This window comes from Neopsephotus bourkii, unplaced genomic scaffold, assembly GCF_033783945.1.
Source record: "Neopsephotus bourkii isolate Nb327-2 ecotype Australia unplaced genomic scaffold, CSIRO-AGI_Nbou_v1 NB_1820, whole genome shotgun sequence".
In the NCBI taxonomy this organism is placed as follows: Eukaryota; Metazoa; Chordata; class Aves; order Psittaciformes; family Psittacidae; genus Neopsephotus; species Neopsephotus bourkii.
In genome coordinates, this window is record NW_026902293.1 from 7,797,115 (window position 1) to 7,817,638 (window position 20,524).

At 40.5% G+C, this 20,524-nt stretch overlaps 1 protein-coding gene across 1 annotated transcript; it reads right to left on the reverse strand.

The window, feature by feature from the left end:
• Positions 1 to 737: 737 nt before the first annotated feature.
• Positions 738 to 15,266, reverse strand: TRAM1 (translocation associated membrane protein 1). The gene is made up of 11 exons (XM_061342966.1): positions 14,956 to 15,266; positions 12,113 to 12,176; positions 11,471 to 11,592; positions 11,155 to 11,271; positions 10,472 to 10,530; positions 10,048 to 10,132; positions 6,443 to 6,513; positions 6,250 to 6,354; positions 5,708 to 5,851; positions 4,584 to 4,744; positions 738 to 1,378 (listed from the first exon to the last, which is right to left on the reverse strand). The coding sequence occupies exons 1-11, from the start codon at positions 15,076 to 15,078 to the stop codon at positions 1,305 to 1,307; spliced, it is 1,125 nt and encodes a 374-aa protein (XP_061198950.1). The 5' UTR covers positions 15,079 to 15,266; the 3' UTR covers positions 738 to 1,304.
• Between the last annotated feature and the right edge of the window lie 5,258 nt (positions 15,267 to 20,524).

The following is a 20,524-nucleotide window of genomic DNA, read 5'->3' on the forward strand; positions in this document are numbered from 1 at the left end:
TCACTGCTCATGATTACTCCTCTCAATCAATAAGCAATAATAACTTGGGTTAACTTGAAAGACTGATTTAGCAACTTCTTAAGACTGAATTAAACCTCCAACTCATTCTCGAGTGAAACTGGTTGAATTATACCCGTTACAGAAGAGTACACAAGAAACATTAACTGCTTATTAAACTGGAAAATTAACTGGACAAAGCTTCACACTGAATACAATTACTAAAGACAGATAATGGAAAAAGTCTTAAATTAAGATTTTTCCAGTTGTAGCAAAGGGCACAACAAATCAGTTTTAAGAAGTTGTAGCTTTTAAATACTTTTTCATAAAAATATATCTAGGAGAAATCAAACCATTTCCTAACAGAGGTGAAGTAAAGCAAAGCAGTCAGAATAAAGGAATGTTTCTTGTAACTCGATCCATTTATCTACAAAATTCCCCTCTTCACAGAGCATTAAGATGCCTCCTAGAACAAACACAAACACCACACTGGAAGAACCTCCACCCTCTAAAATGAGACAGACAAGTTTTCAAAAAAGGTCCAATGCACACTAATTTTCCAAGATACGTACACTTTAAAGCACGGACAGGAGTTAACAGTGCTACTCAAATCAACTTTTCTTATGACCATACACGCTCCCTTCTAACGTTCAAGTGCTAAAGCTATATCTCAAAAAGATTTTTTGCTCCTTGTACAAGATTTCCAACCAACAAACAATAAGACTCTGCAACATTTCCAATTAGTTCAGTTTTGTTTTAATGACATGGGGCAATTCTTAGAGCAGACATTGTGTAGCTAATAATGACACAATAAAGAGGTTTATTGGTGTGGTCTTGGAATCCCAATTTGAACTGTAAATTTGACTCCAGGTAATTATCTGAAAAGCCAGAGCATCTGAAAATGCATACTAAGTTTTTACCTCAATCTTGCAATACTTCTTGAGGAACTTGGAAAAAGTGAAGTTGGTAGAACAGTATATATCACCAAGATTACAAAAACTGGAAGGAAATAATACATTGCAACAGTGATCCTCACTAAGTGAAATTATTTCATCACAATAAATGTTTAAAAAAGCATCAATGTTATTTAAAAAGTGTTGTATTCCCCTCCCACCCAAGTATTTGAAGATAAACCTTATTCATTAGTCAAAATGGCTTTTAAAAAAAGTTTCTCAAAACAACAGCAATAATCAAAAAACATGAATTGTATTTTCTTTAATCCGTAACATCTCTAGTGCTGAAGGGCCATCCATGTAAAAAGCAGATTCTTTGGGGACATTAGTCAATTAACTTAATAAAACCCAGTTTTACGAGGATTTATCCTTCCTGCTACGAGGCGAGTCTGCTCCATTTGAAGTCACTGTTCCATTTATTCCATTTTCTAGAAAAAAAGAACAAAACACTTTTTAAATACAATGAGAAAACTTCATATTTTATTAACTTTTTTTTTTTTAGGTCCCGTACAAATAGGAGTAACTTCTTTTAACTTTTTCTTCTTTGTTAAAAAAAAGCCCTCGGCATTGTTAAAAACCTCATTATTATAATTCATAATTCAACTCTATAGTGAAATTTTTACAAAATTCAAAATTTAAACTTTACTATGATAAAGTCTGGTTTCCTGACATGGCCACACACTTAAGTATGTGCATTATATATATATATATATATATACTCTGAAAATGAAGACCAGCTATCATATTTTAGAAGATACTATCTTAAAATGTAAACCACTCAATCTGTATATGAAACTGTCCTTTGAAATTCTGGAGGCATAGTGTACAAATACATAATACCTTCCCTGGTATAAGTCTTTATTGTTTATCCCACCCATTTAATATTTTATTTCTTCCTGAAATTGCACCCTTTCACTCACCTTTACAAGCTTTTCACATATATATGAAACTTTTATATATATATATGCACACACACATTCTTAAAAGTATATACTGTAACATACAGAATTCATTTATATTCTGATGAAGATATTTACACAGAAAAGATGGACAGAAGTAAAACACTAGTTAGATTTGAGATGTGTATACCTAAAGACTTCAAGCACAAGACCAGGCACCTAAGAATACAAAGCAAACATGTTACCAGCTGCAACTTCTATCCCATTTCTGGGCCAACTGGAAGATCTCAAGAGTTTTAATCTGTTCAAGTAACACAGAAGGTTTTATAGGAAATGTCTGTCCTAGAACAATGACCCACAATCTGCGTATTTATAATGCACACAACTTTCAGTAAAATGGAGCAACATGATACCACTGTGAATTGAAAGTATCCCTTTTATTCAGGGTTATCACAACCAAAGGAAGGAGATATGTTGCCTGACAGTAAATAAATTCAAAAAACACATCTGAAGAGCAGAGTGCATAGCCAGCTATAATGCTTGCCGCTTAACATCTCTGCTCCAATTTATAGTAACATTCTGACTTCAAGCAGCTGCTGTGGGCTTTTTTAACTAGTTAATGTTTTCCATCTGCAGATGTATTGCAGATCACCACAGAATGTGGCCAACCCACAAAAAACAACTGTTGATCTCCCTCTCTCTCCCACTCCACCCAAATGCTCCCACTTACGCAAACAAGCAACTCCAAAAAAACAGCTCCAAATCCAAACCCAAAATCAGAAACATAAGAATGAGACCAGATATAGGTCCAATTAATCACACAGGAAAAGTCAAAGTCTATCCAACACGTTTGGATATTTGGTTGTAAATGACACCACCACTTTAAGCCTGCATAATGCGGACTTTGGATTCTTTTCAGAAAGTTCATGTTATTCATAAATCAAGCTTACAAACAATGAGCTGGACCCAAGTCAGCTAACTGAAATTGTATTTTCTTAAACAGTTAAGTCAAAACAAGTGAAAGTAAAACAAAGAACAAGAATCAGCATGTGCCTGGGTACTCCACCTACATCATCAGTAGGATTTTTCTACTGTCATTTCTTGCTTTTGGCACAGTCTAAAAGTAACATATTGTGCCCTGGTTCCAAAAACCCATCCAACCACAAAAAAGAGCCAAAAAAAAGACTGTTTTGAGCAGTTTAATTGCGTATATTACTCTTTCAAAAACACTGCCTCACTGCATCTTGTGCAAGTGTTCTGAACTGAAAAACTATAGGAATCTTCAAAACAGAGGAATGTGAAACAACACTAGCCTTTTGGATTTTAAAGTTCTTTTCTTTCCTTCTAAAATAAGCTGTAAAATTCTCCAGTCCTTAATAACTAAATTATTTTGTGAATTAAACCACCATGCCCATTAAATGACTTTTTCTCAATTTGTTTACCACTTTCAAGTCTCCACTGAAACTGGGTGAAAATCAACAACTTCACCAAATTGCATGAATAGTTTAAGAAATTTTAAAAAGCTGCTACATTTTTGACTGTGTAAAACCCATTTAAGTTTATGCTTTAAAAATATTTGCCATAGAAAACTTACATTAATTCCACAAAAAGACAGATGCAATGAACATGAAGCTCTGATTAAATAGGATGCCTACATAGGAAACTACCTTCACTACCTTCCAACCCGATTTTCTGACAAAAACATAAAACCCTAACCCCACACAAAAGCCAAGTTGTGGCAATTACAAATCATCAAAAGGGAACACAGAAATGCTCTAAAAAACATTATTGGAATAGAAAAGAAACTCTGAAACCCCCCAAAACAATACTGAATTGCTCTCTGACCATAAATTTCAATTCTCAGCGCAAGTGGTCTTTACATGTTACATTCAATGTATCAAGAAGCAATAGGTTGGCAATACATGATTGGTAGCAAAGGATTATGCTGAAGTAAGTCTTTGAGATGATTTAAGCAGTTTCATAAAAATGTACAAGTTATTCAAGCTAGCAGTTAAATACACAGAAGTTTAACTGTTGGTACAACAGAAATACTGAAATGTGGGGAGTTTCTTTTTAAAGGGAGCAGATAATTTTCCTTGAAGGAAAAAGCATTCATGGCCTTTCCATAAAGAGCATGACATGACCAAGTCAAACCTTGAGTTATTAATTCATTCCCAAAAGCTTCTGTACAGATTTAGAGTAGTAAGTAGATATTACCTTCCCTTAAAATTAGTGAGAAAATTCTATTTTTAGTAAAAATAGTCCAGTCTAAGCTTATTTATTGAATGGATCAAACCACCTCCTTGCCCTAAAACCTCAGAATTTAGTGGCAATGAGAAGCTAGCTTGGAATTCACTGCAAGAAAAATTCAGCAGTAATTGATTACGAGAACAGATCTAAACCCATGCCTGTTCCCCTTTTATAAGGCAATAAGCATGACACATTTTGCTCAAGTGATAAAATTATACCTAACAATAATCTCATGTTGCATTAACTACATACTAACTCATTCATTCAGCCAATTAGAAAATCCAAACAGTTAATATATAGGTCTTTTTTTACTAACACCCTCATTCCCCCCCCCCCCCCAATATCTGCTGATACTGTCTCTGTACCTGAGTCATCTCAATTGCAAGTTAAACTTAAAATGTTTCTCTAGCAATTGCATTAAAGAAAGCTCTCCATTACTTAAGTTTTGAGAAGTCATGGCAACAGAAACACTGAAAACACGCACCTCTTTCTTTTCTGGAGTTCTTTCCTTTAGCTGTTACAAACTTCTTTTTCACTGACTGAGGCTGAGAAGAAGAATGCTCTCTCCACCTCCGAAGCTGGAAATTAATGAACTTCCACATCATAAACGCTTGAGTCATGCAGATGGAGGCCAGCACACTAATTCTAGACATTAAACGCAGGTAAAAGTTTATCAGTAATTTTCTCTCATTCAAATACAATAAGAAAGTAGAACACCAACTCAGATAGTTTCTTGTATGTCATGAACTGCCTTTTTACTCAGGCTCCTCAAACACATTAGAGTCATTCTGTCTAAAAAAAGGGATTTGTAAAAGTTCAGTTTTGCTTGGATTTTCTTTTGTGCCTTTCTGTCTCCCCACCAGCAGCACCCATTTTTTAAGCCATTCAAGAGTTAGGCTCATGTAGGGTGACGGCTTAGCACAGCTGAACAACGGCAGATACACAGTCAAAGTATCTGCTCTCCATCATAACCAGGAAGTACTAGATTTCTTTCATGCTTTCTCTTTTCTCAGTATCCCTCTCAAGTTTCAGACAGTAACAGCTGAAAATGGTTTAAGAGAGTTTTGCAGTTCTGCGTAGCAATTCTGCAGGGTAATGCTGACATTGTCAACATTTTAATAACTTCCTTTTCTGGCTATAATTTATAAAAAGGCCAGGTGGTTGGATGAACATTCTACAGCACATAGCAGGAACAGGAGCTGTAATAAAGGCAGTGAAAGAGCTAGGAAACTTCAAGCAGGACCAAAGATGCTCTGAGCATAATGCCTTGACCTCTAAAAATAAACTCACTGCTATTCTCTAATATATTTGACAGTAATTTCTGTAATTGGATATTCTTTTAAATTCTGGGTGATTTTCTGACAAGAAAAAACAGCAAACAAACCAAGCAACCAGTTACAGATCTCTCAGCTGTAGAAAGTGAATTCTTCAATCTTTTTACTGTGCTTTACAAGTTGTTACGTAAGCTATTCCTACCAATCTCATCAGTTGCATGAAAACACCCAACACCTAATTCAGAATTACTATCATTAATACCATATCACTCACATTGTGTATTTAACACAGGCTTACAGCTCATGCTTAAGAACCATTCCAAGTTTATTTTACCTAACAGCCAGGATATTAAAGTTTCCAGTACTGAAATTCAGCTGCTGATCTTCTGCTCTTGCAAGTCCAAAGCCAAAAGTGAGGACCGAGAGAATCAAGGTGAGAAGCCTTCCCAAAACAAAAAGAACTGCCCACAGTGAAAATCTACAAAGAAAAACACCACAAACACTAAATGAATTTTCCATTCACAAGACTAACAATGCAAATATTTACGCTTCACTACACAAATCTGTTTGAGATTTAAGAACTTATCTAAATACTTTCCGAAACTATTGGAACATAAGCATGTTATTAGCATGGCTATATTAGCAACTTATGCTGTTCCTTTCTCTACCAATTTTTTTCTTTTTTTAAGTATTAGTACATAGTGTAAGGTTTCATTTCATTTCACACCACTACTAACATTTACTTAAATAGTATGTAGAATTGTCGCCTCTAAGCAAACGCTGTTTGAACTTTATTGTAATTTTGGTTTTCGGTTAGCTAAATGCAAGGGCTTTGAGACAGAAATTATACTAATTTAGAAGATAAAGTCTACTTACCCTTTCTGGTATTTTTCATCACTGAAGTAAAAAAGACGGGATATGTGGAAAAGAAATTCAACGAAGTAATGCAATACCAGAAGAACAAGTCCAAGATGGGTCAGACTATCAAAACAAATAAAACAAGCATTCAGACGTTTTGTTAGACGTTTAAGACAGAAAAAGAAGTCAACACAATTTACAATTTACGTACTTCAGGAGATAGGCTCCAGCAATATGAAAGAGATAAAGTCCAATGTAGACAATCTGACGAAAGATATCTTCCTATTAGGAAAAAAGAAAGTAATTACGCACTATACACAATGTTACACATTATAGTACAATGCTATATAATACCATGAACTTGGAAATTCTTCCTGGTTTGTCAGCTACCTTAACCTGTTTTGTTTGGCACTGAATTACTCAGCCTAAATAATTAATTCCACGTATATAACTTATTGCTTATTTACCAGTAATATTTGGTATGTTGTGCTATTGTGAGCAAAGACAACAAACATGTAAAAGATGCTTTTTAAAAGGGCCTGGTTTTATTTGATATGACTACTGTGAATTTGTACTGGCTATTACAGTACTTATGTGGTATGTATTATTGCATAACTTCCTACAGTTCTGCATGTTTGTGGCCCATTGGATTGGTCAAGTTGCTACAGAAACAAAGTAACAGTCTATGAACCCAAAATGAACAGGTTTCCAAGCGCTGACATCCATTTTAAAAATCCAAGATCTTTCAAGATTCTGACAGACTGCTGCTGGCAAATACAGAAAATAATGTTATTAACCAGTCATGATAAGCCACATGGTCACATCTCAAGCTAGGTTTTATCCAGCCTCATTATACTGAACACACAGATGAAATAAGGGACATGAATTCAAGTGCAGACACACAGCACACTGAAAGCAGAAGGTGCCATCTGCGAACGGAAGAATCACTAAAATAAGCTAGACCACGGGACAAATCTGTCTTGAAGTACTATGCAGAGTACATTCAGTTGTGCTTAAGAAACTCCTGCTTTTTAGAAAGATTCCCTAAACTTCAAGCGAGGGGCTTCAGCTTTATCTTGTATGCATGTAATTATTTTCTTTTTTTTTTAAATGCCAAAAAATTTACTCTTGTAAGATCTGTGCTATGTTATGCAACATTCCATCTCGAAGCCAACAAAAGCACAGAATTAAACATCACAGCAGCACACAACACACACACAAAGAGCAAGAAAACAGATAAAGACCTAACTCTAAATCATCTGAAAGAAAACAAAGAGAGTTCTTTTAGACAAACCAGAGAATAGCCAGTACAAATGCTCAGCTTCTCCAAGTACTACCAGGATGAGCCTTTTGCACTTTATTCTCAGAAATGAGGTAAATTTAAAGAACACATTCTGCACACTTAAGCTGTCAGACTGAAGGCCTCCTGGAACAATGCAGGTGGAGGTATACACTGCTATACAGAAAGCCAAATTAAGAACTTTTTTTCTTATCCACATCAGCAGTACTGAAAATTAGACCCAAGTAAAAGAAATGAGCTCCTTCAAGAGAAGGAATAAGTCATAGAAGCCAAGATGGCAGAGGTTAAATTGTGGTGAAAGAAATATCAAGGATGAACTTGCTAAAATAAATAATGCTGAAGTTAAGAGGCCAAAATTCCAAACAGTGATCCGACAAAACACTACTATTCAGTAGAACACTCTACTACTTGCAACAGCTGTCTTGAATTTATGTTAAAAAAAACCCCTCCACACTTGGGTATTAATTTAAATTTCAAGGATATCACTAGCACAATATGGAACATCATCTGCAGTGTATCTGCAAAACATCAGTGTTTCTAGTGTGTCTGATCAGCATGAAAACAAAACACCTCATTGCTATCTTCCCAAGCCTCTTCTATGCTCTTGAACAAAGACCTATGGTTACATAACATGTCTATTTCATTTTCTTCAGTAAAGCAGAACTCTGGCAACAGAGACGCAGCCTAGTCACAGCAACAACAGTTACAGAATGGTTTTGGTTGGAAGGAACTTTTAAAGACCACCTAGTTCCAACCCCTCCTGCCATGCAGCAGGGACACCTTCCACTATACCAGGTTGCTGAAAGCCCCAACTGGCCTTGAACACTTCTGGAATGGGGCATCTCAGCTCCTCAGGGCAACCTGTGTCAGTGCCTCACCACCCTCATAAAGAATTTCTTCCCAGTATCTAATCTGAATCTATCCTCTTTCAGATTAAAATCATTGTTCCTTGTCCTGTCACTACAGGCCCTGATAAATAGATTTTCTCCATCTTTTTTATAAGCCAATTTCAGATACTGAAAGGCCACAAAGAGGCCTCCCTGGAGACAACTCTCTTCCAGGCTGAACCCCAACTCTCTCAGCCTTTCTTCAGAGGAAAGGTGCCCCAGCCCTCAGATCATCTTCGTGCCCTCCTCTGGACCCGCTTAAACAGATTCATACGTTTCCTGTGGTGGGGACTCCAGAGCTGGACACAGTACTCCAGGTGAGTTCCCACCAGGGTGGAGTACAGGGGGCAAATCACCTCTTTGAACCTGCTGGCCATGCTTTCCATTCATCCCCAACCTGTATGGATGCTGGGGATTCCCATGACCTACATGCAGGACCTTGCACGTGGCCTCACAGAACTTCACGAGGTTCACACGGACCCAATCCTCACGCCTGTCAAGATCCCTTGGGATCACATCCCTTTCCTCAAGCAAATCAACTGCACCATTCAGCTTGGTGTCCATCTGCAAACTTGCTGAGAGTGCATGCAAATCCCACTGTCTACTTCACTGACGCAGATAAACAAAACCAGTACTGGTCCCAACACAGACCCTTGAAGAACATCACTCAGTACTGGCTTCCACTTGGACATTGAGCCACTGACTGTAACTCTTTGGAAGCAGCCATCCAGCCAATTCCTTACCCATCTAATAGCCCACCCACAAAATTCATCTCTTCAATTTAAAGGTACAAATGCTGTGGGAAACTGTATCAAAAGCCTTAACAGAAGTCCAGGTTTAGGGCATTAGCAGCTGTTACCTCATCCACTAATGCAGTCACTCAATCATAGAAGGCCACTAAATTAGTCAAGATTGCCTTTGGGGAAGCCATGTTAAAAGTTTTAACGTAACATGTTTAAAAAGGAAACTGCATATGTAAAATGAGCCTGAATAAAAGCATGCAAAGAAACTACTTAAATAGATCCAGGAACGCAAAAAGTGTGCTGCAACAAAACCTCCAGCAAACTCAGTGTTCTGAAAACCCTAACAGAGAAAACCCTTAGGGGGAAAAGGATGCTTTTAAAAACTTTTTAAAAAAGTTTCTATACATAACTAACCAGAACTTCTGCTGCAGACAGTGATATTTAAATCAAATCCTGGAGTTTAATATTCCTTGCAATTCAGAAATTATTCACTACTTATATTCTACACCTGTATTATGATTCATTAAGCAACTGCGATTTCAATGAGACTATTCAGACTACTAATTACAAAAAACAAAGAGTTTGGAAAGAAAATCTCACATTGCTTTTTCAGGGAAACTTCTTTTAGTAGATGAGAAATATCTGCACAACAGATACATAGCAATTTTACTGCTATTGTAAATACAGGGTTTAACTTAGAAATAATTACTTTCTCACAGAGACATTTCAGCATCCAGAATTCCATCAGGAAAAGTGGGCAGCACAAGCAAGAAGAAGGTAAGAAATCTAGGGTAACACCTTACTCTAGAAGTGCAAAAGAAATTCACTATTCTACTATTTTAAGTTGTTTGCTTTGGAGTTCTTTCCATTTCCATTTTAAACTTACTTTTTTAGTTTTCTGGAAATACAGTTCTGGAAAAGCATGAAACCAGTATGCCAACTGTAAGATGTAGAAAAACTTCATTTGAAACCTGTACAATACAGGAAGAATTAAAGAATATTACTTTTTATTAATGAACTTAAAACATTTCAGAAACTTGCTAGTGAATACATTTAATCACTGCCTCTACAGAAAGAAAAATGCCAACCAACTAAAAAGATTTATTTTTTTTTTAAACAGAAACATTTAACAGAAACTCTGCAGCTACAAAGTGATAGAGAATCAATTTCCTCCATAACTATGAGCAAAAATACATTAACAACTAATACAGTTTTACAGACTACTTATTGCATATGAATTGTACATGATACACCCTAAGTTTAAAATACTCCCTCCTCTTCCCAACAATCCTCTAAGGAAGACGCCTTACGGAATCAGAGTGTGTGGATAGTCCCTCCACAGAGAGGTTGGATCGGATACATAATTCTCCTAAAAGAAAACAAACAATAAAACCAATAAACCCTCAAAGATGCTACTTCCTAGTCAGGAATAATGAATGAGGTGGTTATTTCAGCATCACTATAGCCATAATTCTTCCCTTGTAAACTGCTGACCAGCTTATAGCTTAACTAAGAGAAGGAAAGTTTTAATGGGTCATTATGTTAAGGAAAAAAAATAAACACTTTTTTGAAGCTAAGCTCATATGCATGCAGCCACCAGCAAAGAGCCCATCATCTGAAAGCACACTCACCTGAGCCAACAGCAGTCTGTTCACACATTCATTCCCTAGGTTGCCAAAATGCTACGCATGATGGCTTTTCTTACATTTATTTTACACTAATAAGCCAACACAGAAAAAAATACACACAGTATGAGGTATCATAATGAGGTTTAAAAAGTTTTAGCTTATTCAGTCAACAGTAAATCAATTCAGACAGAGCAACAATAACATTACTGGACTCAGTTATGACTACAACCTACAGAATCTCTAAACTTGTTCCTGCTTTAATATTAAATCCAGCTAAACCAGCAAAATAAGCCAAAAAGTTATTTATCACCATTAAGTGCAGTTCCTGAAATCTTGTAATACATCAGAAGAGAAAACATACTTACGGAAACAAGAATACTTGTTCCCCAAACACAGGAGAATAGGTAGAATGCACTAAGTTGCCCAGACTCATTGAACTTGCTATGCTTCGTTTTTGAAAAGTGCATTTTCCTGTTAATTTTCTGAAATGAAAGCCCATTGTTATTTATGTGCTGTAGTACTAAACATGTGTCAACTGCACTAGAATACCTAAAAGTTTCAATGCATGTTATAACAGTTAAAAAGCTTTAATGTAAAAGTTTACTTTTAAGTTAATAGTCTTAAAGTCTAATTAAAACCTGACAATTATCTTCATGAAAGGAATTAATATTTTGTACTTACATCCAGAACGTACTCCTGAATTATAGCATGTATGATTATTGCTACAAGCATGTAAAAGAAAATCGTAGCCAAGTCTTTGATGCCATAATGATAGAGAGAGATTGTTTCTGCAGATTGTTCTTCTAAAAGACAAACAGAATTAACTGTTAGACACCAATACAGTTTAACAGCTAATAAGCTTTTTCTCGAAGTGAAGCCTTTCAGACAGAGTTTGAAATCAGCTGAACAAATATAAGTCAATCTACCATCATGAGCTAGGTGGGTAGATTGTTTACAGTCATCTTCATCACATCACAAACTAAATTTGATTCTGAAAGATATACTATAAAAATTAAAACTTAAGTGCACTTAGGAAGCTTACCCAAATGCACTAGAAGAGGACAATAAAATTATGTTAAACTATCATGCTGCTTTGACTAGCAAAGACTGTTACTCACAAAAATCAGAGCAAGAGTCAGATGGTGTTTTAGCACTAATGATGGATCCAGCAGAACAGAAACATCGTCCCTAACCTGATTAATTAAAATTAAGTTTTACTAAAAATAAAGTCCTTGAAAATTTCTTATTATCTATTCAAATTGAAAGATTCACTTACCCTCAGTCTAGAAAGTACGGCATACTAACCTCCTGCAAGATACATACCTGTGGCAGGAATGGTAACATTATACTGAAGTGTAACAAAAATGACAGCTGCTTTTGCTGTAAACTGAAAGAGAAAAAGAACAAACAAACAAACAAAAACAACAAAAACAGAAGTGCTATAAAGTTTCAGTTTCATGTAGTTTACTTCAGTGAAAACACTTGCCCATAGTTTTAGCACCCTTCCCCAGCATGTTTGTCCCCTCCCACTAAACTGATCAACTCGCACCACTTCACCCCGCTATCCAAAGGCAGAACACATTGCATGATTTCTGGGTATTCCATAAGCAAACATGTATCTCTTGAATGAAATACCATAAAAAATGTTACTTACAAGTATTTTGTACAATGTTAAAGCAAAACCACATGCTGCAAATTTTTCTCCAGTCCATACTGTATCATTACATAACAGAATGTACAATACCATGTAATCCTTAGACCATGATGCATGCAGCAACAGCTGAGAATAAACCTCATTCAAAACTGCTTTCTAACTTGACAAAATTTAAGGTCAATATCACATTCATAAATCTGTGGGTGACTTGGAAAATGTGGGCAGGAGAGGAGAAAAGGCATAAAGAATGGAGAACCATTTCAGGTCAGCAGCATACTGGCTCAATACAACTAGCATTCGTTTGACCCTGGGCATCCTTTGGCAAGAAGTGTAGAACAGAATAAATGAGATTTAGCAGTGGTATTACCCGTTTATTATGAACAGTAAGAAAACGCAGAATGGATAAAAGTGGGGAGAGGACAGTATGTTTTACAGGCTTTTTTTTTTGGGGGGGGGGGGAAGAGGTGGGGTGTTGATACTATAAAAACACCAATAAATAGCCAGGAGCACAAGTTCTTTATATGAACTGATTTTCAACTTTAACACATCTTTGTTGAATCCTAACATGAATCTACATGTCTTAACAGAGAGGGAAAAAATTGCCAGGCTTTGCAATATTTACTATTATTGTTTCTCATTTCTGTAAAAACCTAGCCTCCTTGTTGCATTTACAGGACTTACAAAAACTTCTTTATGAATCTTAGATAGATACTTAGAGTATCTACAGTGATGATTAAGTTACTAACACTACATTCACAAGAAATAAGATTTGTTCTTAAAACTAGTTCTTTGTACAAAAGCCCTGGATTTTCTAGGAATCTCTGAATACACAGTGGACGGTTCACTCCATGTAACTTCAGGGAATCCAACTAGTTTGCCTAATTTAGTGAAGTTGCCTAGGGTTTCCTATTCATCAAGAGAGCTTTCAGAGGACAATTCAAAACCGTAGGCAACTCAGAACTGGCCTTTGAAGGCTCTGCCAACTACTCACAGTCCCAATTCAGAACCAGGGAGTATGAACACCTTACCATACGAACATGAACCACAGCAGGTGATTTCCAAGACTTATGTCAATACATTTAAAACTAGTAACAATCTTCTTGGCCATACCATATCTGTATCAACAAAGGCACATGGCCATTCAGTGCTGGGATTAAAAAACCCTGGAAACAGAAGACTTCAGCACATCCATTCATCCCCAAAACTTCCAACCTCACCAGTAATACTGTAATACAGTAAAGTAGAAGCAAACATAAAAGGCAACAGTTTAGGCCCATCTCTTTCACCTCAATCCCCAGAAAACCACCTTGGTGGTTTTTAATAGTAAACCCAAATGGTCCACTCTGTCCTTCCTTTCCATGTACGTATTTCTTAACTCCACTGGCCTCTAGTGCTGAGCAGCTGGAAAAAATTATTCTGAAAACCAATCATATAATAAAAAGGCCCACAACTCTAAACGGCTAAAATACCCCAAAATCAGAAACACTTAGCCAACAAAAATGGGAGTGTCTGACGGGACACCAGTGATAACAATTTGGATATCACACAGTTAAACTGGCTTTCCAGTTCTCTCGGAGGAGAAATGAGAACAGCCAAAATATGTTTTAGGTCACTGCATGGGGGCACAAGGAGAGCGCCTGGCCTGCAACCGCGCCCAGCACCGGGGCGGTCAGGCCCGAGAGGAGAGCTCCCTTCCACCGCTGTCACACCTGGCCTCAGGCCGACCCCTCCGACGGAGTGAGGGAAGAGGCTCAGTTCCGTGCCCCCCTGTGGGCTAATGGCTCCTGACACTGCGCTTAGCCCCGTGAACGGACGCGGGCAGGGAGGGTACGAGCGTGGTGGAAGACCCCCCCATTCCCCCTGCGCGGCGGCTAACGCACACGTCAGCGCCCGTTCCCGCCACAAGGCCTGACGGGAGCCGTAGTGCTGGCGGGGCCGCACACACAAAGCGCGGGGATCGTCCGTCGCACTGGGCCTAGACCCCCCCCCCTCCCGCACACTCCTCCCTCGGCCGCTGCGCTCCGACTGCCACGTAACCCCGCCGCCAGCAGGAACTCCCCCCGCCGCCGCCGCGGGAGGAAGCACGCCGCCCCGCGCCCCGTCCCTTACAGCGGTGCCGCCCTGCGGGGTGGGGGATTGAGGGACATGGCCTCCCCTCACCGGCGGCGAGTGGATCCGAAAGCCAGGTCCTGACGGCAGCCATGAGCTGCGCCTCTCCGGGGAAGAGGGGCGTTCCCTGGGGGGCCGGGCCCGGCGAAGCGAGGGTAACCGGCGGAGATGGTGCCCGTGCTCGTTCCTTTGGCCATGCGGCGGGGCTGAGGTCGGCTGCTCTCCCCGTACACAGCGGGGGCCGGGACGGGCTGGCGAGCAGGTACGCCGGGAGACACCCGCGCCGATGGAGGACAGCCGCAGCGACCTGCCACCCGCCCTCCCCGCCCAGCACCGAGAGCCTCCAGCGGAGGGGCATAAGCGGGACGAAGTCCCCGGGGCGGGGTCGCCGGTGCCGCCTCACCTCGAACATGAGCCCGAGCAGGAAGATCACGGCCACGAAGGACACGATGTCCGCATGATTCTGCACGATGAACTCGTGGCTCAGCACCGGCGGGTTCTTGTTGCTCTTTTTGCGGATCGCCATGGCGGGCAGGGAGCTGGGCGCCGCCGCCGCCTCCCCGCTGCCAGCACAGCTCCTCGCCGCGGCCAGGAAGAGGCGGAGGGGGAGGAGGCGGCCGCGCAGCCGAGGAATGGCAGCGGGGAACGGCAGCAACCGCCGCGCCGTTTCGCCTCGCTCCACCCCGCCCCTCCGCCAGCAGCGCCCCTGTCGGCCGGAGGTGGGCCTCCCACCAGCCTGCCGGCCCGACCCCGCGACGGTGAGGGGCAGTGCCCGGCAGTTCCAAACCCACCGACGGCGACCGCTTGGCGCCTCCCCACCCCGGGGGCCTCGGGCAGTAGTGCTGAGGGTGGTGCTGTAAGTGGCTGTTCGCTAGCTTGGAGCGTGCGTAGGGCACTGTTAGGGCTTCCTTCTCCCACCGAAGCAGTGGTGACAGAAAATGGCCTTGAGTCGCGCCGCGGTGGCGGAGGAGGTAGCTGCGTCTCGGAGCAACCTGGGCCTTCACCCTCCCAGTCAACGGCCGGTCAGAGCAGGGCCGGGCTCCGCTTCTCCGGCACCCCGCGCCGTGCGGGTTCACCTTGGATCAACTGCCGCCCCCCCCCCGGCTCTGGCTAAGCTTTGTTGCTTCCCGAGCGGCCGCAGCTGGGGCCGGGTCCCCGGATGCCGGCATGGGGAGGCCGCGCTCGCTGTGGTGAGGGCCGAGGCGCAGCCGCAAGACACCCACAGCTTCCCTGCGCTGGCGCCTGCTCTCGTTAGACGTATAGCCAGGAGTAACCTGTGTTATCTAAGTAACAGAAACGAAGACTGCAATGACAGGAAAACCAGAAGGGAAGAAATGCTAGCCGGGAGGTAGAGCAGGAAGAGACCAAAAGCGAGGTTAGATGCGAGTTAAAAAAAAAAACCAGCCCAATGGCAGAGAAGGCTGTTGCCAGGTTAAAACACGAATGAAGAGGTTTGAGAAATTGAGATGGTGTGCTGCACTGAACTGAACTAAGTTCCCCAAAATAAATGCCACTTTTATTTATTCAGTGTTCTGGCTGGCAGATACAGTGCATATATATATAAGAAAGCTCAAGAACAGGAGTAATTTATGGCTGAAATTTAGCATTGTCAGGACAGCTTTTGCTGCCAGTAGCTAATAAATATAGGGTAAGAGATTAAGATGCAGCTATTGGCATTGCCTTGCCGGAACTGAGAGCATGTGCCAAACATATCATATGAGCTGTTCTTAATAGGTTGGTTTCTTCATACTGTATGGAGCAGTGAGGACTCATGGAGCAGACTGGCTGGTGTATGACCAGGTTTTTCCAACTATGAGACACCTTTATTAGCAGTGAAGGTACTGAGAGGTTTTGTATGAATTTATTAAATCAGGAGACAGGGAAACTTGGTATCTAGAGATGTTCTGGGGTATTTAAAAATACAGAGAAGGCCACAGAAATTTTCCCCATCACAGCTGGAGATTTTTTTTCAATATAAAATAAAGGTTTAAGCAGGACTAGCATTCATATTTAAGACCAAAGATGCTTTGTGTCCTAGATCATCACCTGGTGTGCTGGTTTTGGCTGGGGTAATTTTCTTAACAGTAGCTGGTGTGGGGCTAGGTTTTGGATTTGTGCTGAAAACTGTTGATAACACAGTTACTGCTGAGCAGTGCTTATGTAGAGCAAAGGCCTTTTCTGTGCCTCACACCACCCCACCAGTGAGTAGGCTGGGGATGCACAAGTTGTGAGGGGACACAGCTGGGACAGCTGACTGAGCCAAGGGATGTCCCATACCATATGACACCATACGGTGTCATGCTCAGCACATAAAGCTGGGGGAAGACAGAAGGAAAGGGGAATGTTTGGAGGTATGGTGTGTGTACTCCCAAGTAACCATTATGTGTGATGGAGCCTTGATTTCCTGGAGATGCTGAATGCCTGCCTCTGATGGGAAGTAGTGAATGAATTCCTTGTTTTCTTTGCTTGTGTTCACGGCTTTTGCTTTACCTATTGAATTGTCTTTATCTCAACCCACAAGTTTTCTCACTTTTACTCTTCTCTCCATCCCAACACGGGGAGTGAGTAGCTGCATGCCAGCTTAGTGGCTGCCTGGGGTTAAACTATGACACATGGCCACAGCAGTTATTTTGTAACCTTACAATAAAAAAAAACATTTCAGCAATAACACTGTAAAAGCACATCCCTATTGCATACCATGTAATCATGGATGTAACATATCTCACCTGTAAAGTATATTGGGATGGGATAAAAATTGGAATCTCTTTTGTAGTGTAGTCTTGCATCTGTGTCCCACCTCAGCCTTAAAAGAAATCAGGTCACCTCATCTCCACAGAATACAACAAATAGGACTGAACTGGGACAAGATACCCTTTCCCCAAGCTATAATCAGCAAGTACTTCATGTAAGTGCCTGGCTAGGACTCCTCTCATACAAGCACAGTGTTGTTTTCAACCTGGTTTTGTGTTTGTCCTGATGGTACACTATAAGCTTCTATACTGAAATGGAAAAAAGGCAACCTGTTGCCTCATCTGAACAGTTTCCAAACCTCTTTACTGGAGTTCCCTCTTCAGCCACACAATGTTTCTTCTGGCTCCTTAGGCAAAGCAAGATGATCTAAAACACCAGGGACCATCAGCCATCAGTGGGTTGCTGGTCTGTGTTTACTAGGTTTCTTTCCAGACACCTGTATTTTGAAACAGTAGGCCTCCAAATGATTGTTTGAATGGGGAAAGCTTTTGACATCTCACAAAAGCCACCTAGGCCTCCCTGCTACCAAAACCTTGGTGTTTAACCCCAATACACCATTTCAGGGGACAAGAGTGTAGAGGATTTGTTAGGAGGCATATTACTGCCCCCACAGTAACAGACACAGAGTTCCCTTCCTATATGGGAACCTTTCCTGAATCTAGTAATCATCAAACATGCTTAAGAGACATAATCACAAATGACATTTTAAACGAAGTGTAAATAAGCAAGTTAGCAAGAAACAGTAGAAAATCTGAAAAGGTTGTAACTACCATCAAACCTGGGGGTCCTGGTGGTCACAAGCTCATTAGAAGTGAACAGTGTGCAGCTGTGGCAAAGAAAGCCAGCAGGATGCTGGGTTACATCAACAAGGGCATCCCCAGCAGAGATAAAGGTGTCATTATTGCACTCTACTTAGCGCTTGTAAGGCTACACCTAGTAGCCTGTGATGGTTTGGTCCCCACTCTACAAGAAAGATACGGGCAGGCTGGATGATCAGAGGACTGGGAAGCTGCATGGGGAAAGACTGAGGGAGCTAGGCTTGTTCAGCCTGGAGAAGAGAAGGCTCGGGGGGGGGACGACATTATCACCATATTCCAATATTTAAAGGGTAGCTACAAGTAAGCAAGAGACTCCCTTTTTACAATGAGTCAGTCACATAGAAAACACCAGGGGTAATGGGCACAAGTCACTCCAGGGGAGATTCCAATTTTATGACTACGATGATCAGTGATGCTTCTGTCAGGACAGGATCTTCAAATTAGCTGGCAGAAGACTGGAAACACAGTTTGCGCTTCTTCCAGCTTCTGTTCCTGGCAGTTTAGAAACTTAATGCATCAAACATTTGCCCTTCCAGCTTGATGAGAGAGAAAATGTGCCTTCTCCAGTTTTGATTCTTAATTTTTAATGCATACCTCACAGATGAATGAATTCATGTCAGGGATGTAAAAAGGCTAACCCACATTTTTATACATATGTGACATTTAGCTTACATTATCAATCTATTTTTAAATAAGCAAACCCTCCTTCTGATTCATAATCTCATAATCAACAAGGAGTCCCAAGACTTTCACAACATGTCATGGCTAATGTAAATATCTTTTATTGTATATGAATCTTAGCGCAATTTCTGCTTTTAACAATCCAGAGACACCATACACAAATCATTAATGCCAAGACTGATTAAACTGCAATGTCACTATTTTTTGAGAGTCTCATGGATTTGCTACAGCACAGAGTGGAACATGGAATTCTCTGATCTATGTCCTCTTGCTTTCTTTACTGCCTGCAACTTCCAACAGTACTTTAACTGGAGTCTGAAGCCATTTCTGTGTATTTAAAGTTGAAGCACAGTAAAAACAGAAGATACTGTGCCTACCAGCAGATTTCTTTATTAGCTCAGAAAGTTCATGAGACACCACCACTTCACACCAGTTTCCTGCTAGCTTAGGCTTTTAGACCTCATGACAGAAAACTGCCATTTCATTGATTGTTTTCCTGAAGCAAAATGAGATCATTCAGAGCATGTGACTTCAGTTTGTCAACTGATAATTCCATGTTTATTCCTCATGATCAGAGAGATAACTATAAATTTGTGAAACAGCTACAGGAAACCAGCAATTAGTAATGGCAGGAAGTCCATGTGAAAGTTTCTGAGTAATTATGAAGAGAGAAATAATCCAAAAAGAACTGAAAAAATATAAAGTTTGTGGGAGAAGGGGCAAAAAAGTGGACAAGATGGGAAATGCAGGTAAACAGAAAACACAAAGGAGTTAAAACCAGGAGACCTGAAAAAGACCACAAAATGGCATTGCACAGGAAGTTAAAAGGGAGCAAGAGTCATTGATCTGGTCAAAAAACATCAATAAAGTTTGCAAAAAGATCATTTTAAGAGCAGAAAGTTATTTCCCCTTCTCAGGGGAGGACTGATAACCTCAGTGTGGTTACTACTTCAGATTATGATTTCAGCTGTGGATTACTATTCCTGGTGATATTTGTATTTTGGATATGGCTCAGCTGATCAGAACAAATGCCATCAACTTCATAAAATAATGATAGCTATTAAGACATGCCTTAAATATAGGCATGTTTGACAGACGAGGGTACAGGACTGAACGGTGAAAGGTTTTCAAGGATTTTCAAGGACATACAAATTGTCACTGGTGCTTTCAAACACATCATATCTATATTTTTTGTAGGGTTTTTTTTCTTGTTTATTTTTTTGTTTTGTTTTTCCTAAGGTTGAGCCAGCATTGGAAGATGTGTACATATATCATAAAAACCTCACACACTTTTGAATACAAAGTAATCCAAATATATATACACCTCTGAAAGGTTCCGGTGTCCTCAACAGAAAGAGGAATGTTGAGGAACATTGGAACAAGTTGGAACAAGTCCAGAGGAGGGCCACAAGGATGGCCCCGTTGGAACTGTTGGAACAACTCAAGAGGAGGGCCATGAGGATGATCAGGGGACTGGAGCACCTCCTATATGAAGACAGGCTGAGAAAGTTGGGGCTGTTCAGCCTGGAGAACAGAAGGCTGTGTGGAGACCTCGTAGCAGCCTTCCAGTATCTGAAGGGAGCCTACAAGGATGCTGGAGAGGGACTCTTGACTAGGGACTGTAGTGATAGGACAAGGGGTAATGGGTTCAAACTTAAATGGGAAGTTTAGATTGGATATAAGGAAGAAGTTCTTTACTGTAAGGTTGGTGAGGCACTGGAA